Source organism: Sitodiplosis mosellana, unplaced genomic scaffold (genome assembly GCF_009176505.1).
Source record: "Sitodiplosis mosellana isolate CC-2019 unplaced genomic scaffold, AAFC_SMos_1.0 Smas_scaffold_6181, whole genome shotgun sequence".
NCBI classification, from domain to species: domain Eukaryota; kingdom Metazoa; phylum Arthropoda; class Insecta; order Diptera; family Cecidomyiidae; genus Sitodiplosis; species Sitodiplosis mosellana.
In genome coordinates, this window is record NW_022601422.1 from 3,679,209 (window position 1) to 3,686,434 (window position 7,226).

Here is a 7,226-nt window from a genome sequence, read left to right on the forward strand (position 1 = left end):
AGAGAGAGAGAGAGAGAGAGAGAGAGAGAGAATTCCGTAGAACTCAAAATGCGACGGACGTTTAAATTGAATGCGAAAATGATGATGCACTTTGTATTAGTTCTTTCTTCTACTATTTGGTGTCCGTTTGTGATATGAGAGTGTGTATTTTCTATTTATTTGTATGATTTGCAGTGAGCCGGCCCAAAGGTCAACATTCAGCGCCACGCGGTGGACCGCCACGTTCATGGACAAATGCTGAGTTGACCGAGGCGTTGCATCACGTTTGGAATAAGAAAATGACCACGAGCCAAGCATCTCGACTCTTTGGCATACCGTACAATTCGCTATTGATGTATGTACGCGGAAAGTACGGTAAAAGTTTGAATTTGGAACAATTACGAAAGGGTTGCATCAGCGGGCCACCGATTGAATTGCTGACAATGGGCCTTGGTGCACACACGAATAACAATGGCGCTCCGTCGAAGAGCGGTCACAATTCCAGCCGATCCAACAAAGAGCTCAAAGAAATGGACGAAAATCAAGGTAAACACATTGAACTTGTTAAGGGACAGGGGTAGATCAAATTAGAAGAGAAAAAAGATGAAGAAATTGCATTTTGATGAAAAATTAAATTTCATTTTGATGATATCAACTTTGATTTAGATTTTTTTTATTATTTTTAGTTCATACTTTCAATCAGTTTTATTTCTAATTTAATTGAGTATGAATCATTTTCAAAAAGAATATTTAAAAAAACAAAATATGCGAAAAACAAACCATCAAACTAATTCCGTCAATTAATCGTCAGCAGGTGGTCGAGCGAGTGGTTTGAGTTCAATGAAACGTAGTACACCATCCGAGCCGGATTTATTACCGAATCCGAATGCCATGTTCAATCCATTTTCGCCTGGATTCTATCCCGATTTTTCGGCCGGTTTTCCCGGATTGCCGTTGAGCATGTTGAATTTGCTGCCGCCGGATCGGCATCCACCATTGCATGGCATGCAAATTGACGAGGATTGCAAGAGTGATCGCTCAAAACAGTCGCTAGAAGATGACTACCCGATGCCGCAACCATTACCACTGAATCGAGACGACAGGCGCGAGCTCATTCAGCAAAATGGCCAAGATTAAAATAACCGAAAAGAAAAAAAAAACAAACAAACAAAAAACACATGCAACGTAATTGAATACATTTGCGATATGTGATGCAATGCCCAATGGTTGCATTTGCATTCACCATTTTATACAATTCATTTTCACTTTTTGAACTTTTCTAATGAAAACAAAAGAAGGAAAACATCCAAACATTTAAGTAAAATACAAACAAGAATTTTTCGTTGTTTTCTTTTTGTAAATTCATTCAACAATTTACAGAAGAAGAAAAAAATTCATTCAAATGATCGAACAACAAATAACCAAACGTATAAAAATAAGTAAAGGCAAGATGAAAAGAAGAAAGAAAAAAAAAATATTATTTATAACAAAAATGAAGAAGAAAAAAAAAGAACAATTTACTTATAGACATTAGTTATACATACAATAGTTCATGTATTTAGCAATAAGTAAGAGGTGTGTGGAATTATTTTATCCATATATAGGGAATTCGTAGCTTAAACCAATTTCAAGTAACACGCTCAAGAACAACAACAACACACACACACATCAATTCCAAATGTATGTGTGTGTGTGTGTGTGTGTGCAATTTGACTCGAAATGACTCTCAAACGAAGGTTATTTGTTTGTGTGTCTTTCTTTTCGGAGGAGACCGTGGTGTTTTTTTTTTCGGCTGGCGCTCAACCAATTGAGCTCAAGTTTCGCACAAAAAGCTACTGATTTGTAAAGAAAAATTAACAACTTAAAATAAACGGACGGCAACCTTATATTAACTTCTTTAACACAAGTATTTTTCACATGAACAACAGCAACATCTTTTCAACTGGATTCCAATACCAAATTTTTCAAACGGATGGGCCATTTTGACCCCCTCCTCAAATGCATTCCTTTTGCAATGTTTTTTTTTTTTGTTTTTCTTGCATATGTTTCTTTTCTCTGTGCTTTGTAAATAATACCGTTTAAGATATGGTTGAATCGCAATGATCAAAGCTCCCAAATGGCACAAACAAATCCACACACACACACACGTTTTGTGCAATGTACAAAACCGATTTTGTTTTGTTTCATCATTTCCAACAGAAAAATCTGATTATTTTCCACTGCGAACCAAAGCAGAAAAGAAAAAACACAGCATAACAGAAAGATGATTTTCTCATATTGATACGAAGATATTTTTTGAAAAAAAAAAAGAAAAAAAAAATTGATGTTTATTTGTGCAATTAATAAAAGAAGGAAAAAGGTGGTACGCAGAAGTGTTGAATCAAATGGAACATAGAAATAAAAGAAAAATATGTATAATTGGGCTAAAATTGGTCGAGAGATCACTAATATAAAGAAAAACCTGCGATTCGCACAAAAGAAACACAACAATTTATAGCAACTTATTTTAAGATTTCTGTGTGTTTAGGTCTGAACGCCTCTCCGGCCCCCCCCCAAAACAAACCAAATTTTCCATGGAAATCCAAAACAAACAAAAAACACAAAAAACTACTTTAGAACGTTTTTATTTAAGAAAAAAGAAACAAGATAAATGTGAATTAGTAAATAAAACGAGGAAAAAAATGGCGGATTTCATTTTTAATCCTGAAAATAAATTATGATATGAAATTATATTAAGTTCGCCCCGTAAAATGAAAACAAATGATCACGAGTGGAAATGAAATCGTTTTGTTTCTTTTTTCACGGGAGCTGGCAGATTTGAAATGGAATTTGCGTTAGAAAGAAATGTGAAAAAGCGAAAATTATGGAGAATTTTTTTTTTAGTTTAGATTCTCTTGAATAGGCAAACAAAAGACAAAACACACATACACACATTCAACCTGTGAACGGGGCAATATTTATATAATGGACAACAAGATTTAAAAAAAAAAAGAGAAGATATTTATTCAGATGAAAATCTCCTTCTTTAGTTAATATTTATCAAGAGAATCCTTGAATGGGTGTGATGTAAATAAGTCGACATAGAAACGTTACGTTTTATTTCTTTTTTTTTTTTAATTTCCGCTCGATATTTATTCCGGAGATGGACAAAAAAAAGGGTTTTCTGTTTTTGTCATTCGCTCATTGGAAACACGCATTCCCTGATTTTTGTTTGAAAATTGACGCCTTTCGCAACAATTTTTGGATTTTTTTTTTTTTTTCGAAAATCATTTGGCAAGGACTTTCGATTAACGTTTTGGGTCAACAGAATCCGATCTCATGACCAATGTTTGTTTTTAGGACAATTCGACTAAACTTCTTCATGAAAATAAAAAGAAAAAAGCAAATCGTATATAGGAAATCAAAACGAATTGGAATTGCATAGAATCCGAACCAGACGCGTAGAATGCGTTGAGATGGTCCAAAGAATTTTTCGTTTTTTTTTGGCACATCGTCGTTCTTCTGGCTGATTCTTTTTCGTGTCTTTTTTTTCGTCATCCAGTTGATATTAACATTAAGTTCTGTTTTTATTTTATTTTTTCGGTGCAATTCATATTTTGTCACCGTTTTATTTACCTTTTTTTCTATTTACAAACGCTAATTTAATGAAATCACCTTTTTTTTGTTATACAATCAAATTTATCAAATTTTATTTATTTATATCACAGAGATTTCCAAATCAACCAAGCAACGGAATTGACGGGATGCGATTTTGATGTCATTTTTTTAGAAAAGTTCTTCTTTTTTTTTCAAATCAACAAAGGATCAAAAAGTGTTTTGCAAGGGGCATTTTTTACAAAAAGAAGAAGCAAATTGAAGAGCACAAAACTGAAAATCTTCGAAAAGTACCAAAAAAAGAAACAAAAATGGTTTTGATCAAAATCGCACTTGGTCAATCCAACAGACACACATTGCGTTGATATTCGGAATCGCTGTCATCTCTGATCTTTGGGTTTTACCTTCATCACTGTGTTGTTCGGGAACCGATCATGTGAATTTTAGTGCTTCCCTCATATTTAATTTGATTTTAGTTTTATTTATTTATTTAGCTTAAAACAAAATCAACAACAACCACCAAGACAATGTGTAATCGAATAAAAATTCTACAAATAAATGCAAATTATGTGTTTAAATGAAAACGATTCGCGTTTTTTTTCTTTCCATTTATTTGTTTTTTTTTTTTTTGATTCTGTAGCCAGGACTTTTCATTTAAATGATGCGAGATAATTTTCGCTTTCACAAAACGATGCGAAAAATAGAAAGAAAAAGAGAGCGAAAGAAAATAAAAGAAATGCACACACACAACAGAATTCTCATGAAACATACGGTTTTGGCCACAACATCCAAACCTGTTTTACAATAACAAAACAATACAGGGTATTCGACAAAAACACTTAAAAATAACAAATAAGCAACTTAACTCTTAAACACTCAATGTAGCGCATAATCGCCGGGAATTTCGCGTTTTTTAAAGTCATTCTTATGTTTTTTTTTTTTTTTTTCATTATGTGCTTAATCAGTGGCACATTGCTGATCAATTGCTAATTAAAAATTCATTCATTCGTATTTCTTCCTCGATACGTCTCAATTCCTCTGTTTAATTTTGTTCTTTACTTCTTGTTCAATAAAACAAAATTATTTTTTTTGATTTAATACCTAACTTTGCTGTAAATTTATGATTTTTCCGCTCCTTTCATCTGTTCGCTTTGGTTTTTGTTCTGAAAAATCCATCTGCTTTTCAATACCACCACCATTTTAATTTGTAAGTATTAACTGGAATGTATTTTTCACCATTAGTTTAGCATTGAGTTCAGTATTTAGTTTTGTTTTTATCTTTTGCATCTTTTGTTTTTATTTTTCAACCCTTTCTTGACCAAACGTTCGACATTTCGAACATTTTGTGTAAAAATTGAACATTCAATGATTGAATTTCAATCGTTGGTATTGCTCAAATCTTGAACAATTTTAATATCTGTCTTTTCAATCATTCTCTCTTCCTTTCACCTTTTTTCCTTTTCTTTTTTTTTCTTGTTCAACATATTGATTTATGAATGTGCGCTACAGAAATGAAGAATAAACCAAATACGCAATAACACTAAATAAAAAATGCGATACCAATAATAATATAGACTTAACACAGAAGTATATTTACTTGAAACAATGATGACAATTTTTGCCAATGCTCCAGTCGTAACTCATAAGAAATAAAACAAAAAGCAAACGATAAAAACAAAAATGCAACGGGAATGTACAGCGCATCTCCAGATTATGCAATAATCACACGATGACACAAATTACTACCACGAAGGATAGCGAATCTACAACAACAACAACAACAACAACAACAACAACAATTTTAATGAATTATTAGAAATAGCAAATTCTACTCACAACACAAACAAAGGCACAGGGTAAATATTTTAATAAAACAAAAACAAAAATAGTCAAGAAATGAGAGAATAAAATACAAACAAAAGAGTGTACTACTAATATTCGAAATAAGTATTAAATTATACCAGAAAAAGAATGCAGCATGTAATCACCGTATCTAAAAATAATGCAATTCTTTTTGTCATAATTAAGATAATAAGCACAGAAATTGGACGGAATTGGTAGATGCCCGTCGAATTTCTCAAAAATCTATATCAATAACAACAAAAATATTCCAAATATTATAATGAGACACACACACACACTTTTAACAGCTCACTCGAACTACAGCCCCAATGAACGATATGGAATATTTCCATCGAACAAAGAAAATCCATGATTTTACAAGACATTTTTTTGTTTAAATTGAACAAGGAATCAAACTGAAAAGGTGACACACGCAATCAAGCGCTTATTTCATCGTTTTAATTGCATTTAGTTTTTCAAATGAAAAGTATTGCTTCTTAAGGCAGAACTAAGTGTAACACATAAAGACATGATGCTGTTACGACTGTAGACAAAATGTTCACCGAACATACTCCAAGTCGACATTGCTCAAAATCAAAATTCATAGGTCTTCAGAAGAACAGGAAAAAATCCGACAACAAATTAGAAAGAATGAAAAAAAAAAAAAAATCAATTACACAAAAATCGAAAGAAAAAACTATAGAAAATTGGTTTGGATTTGGACACTTTCGGTTTCTTTGTTTGAAAAATTAATCGATTGATAATATTTGTTCAGAATTACTATTAGAAAATTTTCTGAGATATTTCTTTGATTTTAATCCTCGTTTTAATGTAATAGAGCTAAAATATTGGGGAAAAGGTTTTGAAAGCAAAATTTCCGAATTTTGATATGATAACATTATCATTTGGTAATAATTCAAAACAAGTAAAAAAGATAGACGGGAAAAAATTGGCATTTTGAGTGCAGTATTTAATTGCTGATCTATTAAAAGTGAGCACTTTGGATAATTGCATGATGTAAACTTTTAATTAAGGAGCATGAATTTCCGATTCAAATTCTTTATGTTTCCAATTTGTCAACAAAATTTGTTTACGCATGAAAAGAAAATTGTGCGAAGCAAAAGTGAATGATGAAACCAAAATAATAAAATAAAATCGATGAAAGCGTAAATTTACTAACGATTGAACATTCCTTTGAACAGAACAAAAAACAAACTCTATTTAGATCATTACGATTATGGACAATGGACTAATTTTATTTTATACTGTGTAGCGTATGTGGTTCGGCACATATTTACTGTTATATATAAAAATATATTTCAAATGGAAAAATTAGAAAATATACACGGGAAATTATCTGAAAAATACAGCAGTTGGCATTTTGATTGGGTTCGTTAAATCATTGTTTCAGGGAATGGTGTTTGTGACGGACTACACTGTAACGTATATCACCAATTCGAATAGCGAATTTTCGAAAGAGGGTCGCATGCTCAAATTGCTCGATTATTGGATAGCTAACGGAACAAGAGAAAAAAGACGCAACGAGCTGGAGAAGGAGCAATAGATCTGCTATTATTAACTATCGTTATGCACTTCTAACCACCACTTGAGTGTGTAAATAATACGCCTGTTATCATCACATTATGTGTGGTGTATAAAAAAAAAGACGCATGCTATCCCGTGTAAAAAAAATATATATGACTGACTGACTTTAGATTCAGTTGACTGTAGTTGATTGAATTTATGTTTTTGTATGAAGAAAATCACTTTGTCCCAAAATAAGCAATTTATTTTGACTGGTAACTTTAAAC

At 32.0% G+C, this 7,226-nt stretch overlaps 1 protein-coding gene across 28 annotated transcripts in view; it reads left to right on the forward strand.

Annotated features, from left to right (window-relative positions):
- Window positions 1–1,415, forward strand: part of LOC129576274 (protein jim lovell) — a 53,327-nt gene extending 51,912 nt beyond the window's left edge. For 15 of the 28 annotated variants that reach the window (XM_055461039.1, XM_055461035.1, XM_055461037.1 and 12 more), the window contains 2 exons: window positions 175–525; window positions 791–1,415. In XM_055461039.1, coding sequence (XP_055317014.1) covers window positions 175–525; window positions 791–1,116 — 677 coding nt within the window. In that variant the 3' untranslated portion in view covers window positions 1,117–1,415. The remainder of the gene's footprint in view (window positions 1–174; window positions 526–790) is intronic. The other 13 variants (XM_055461046.1, XM_055461047.1, XM_055461048.1 and 10 more) reach the window with 1 other exon arrangement.
- Window positions 1,416–7,226: the final 5,811 nt, after the last annotated feature.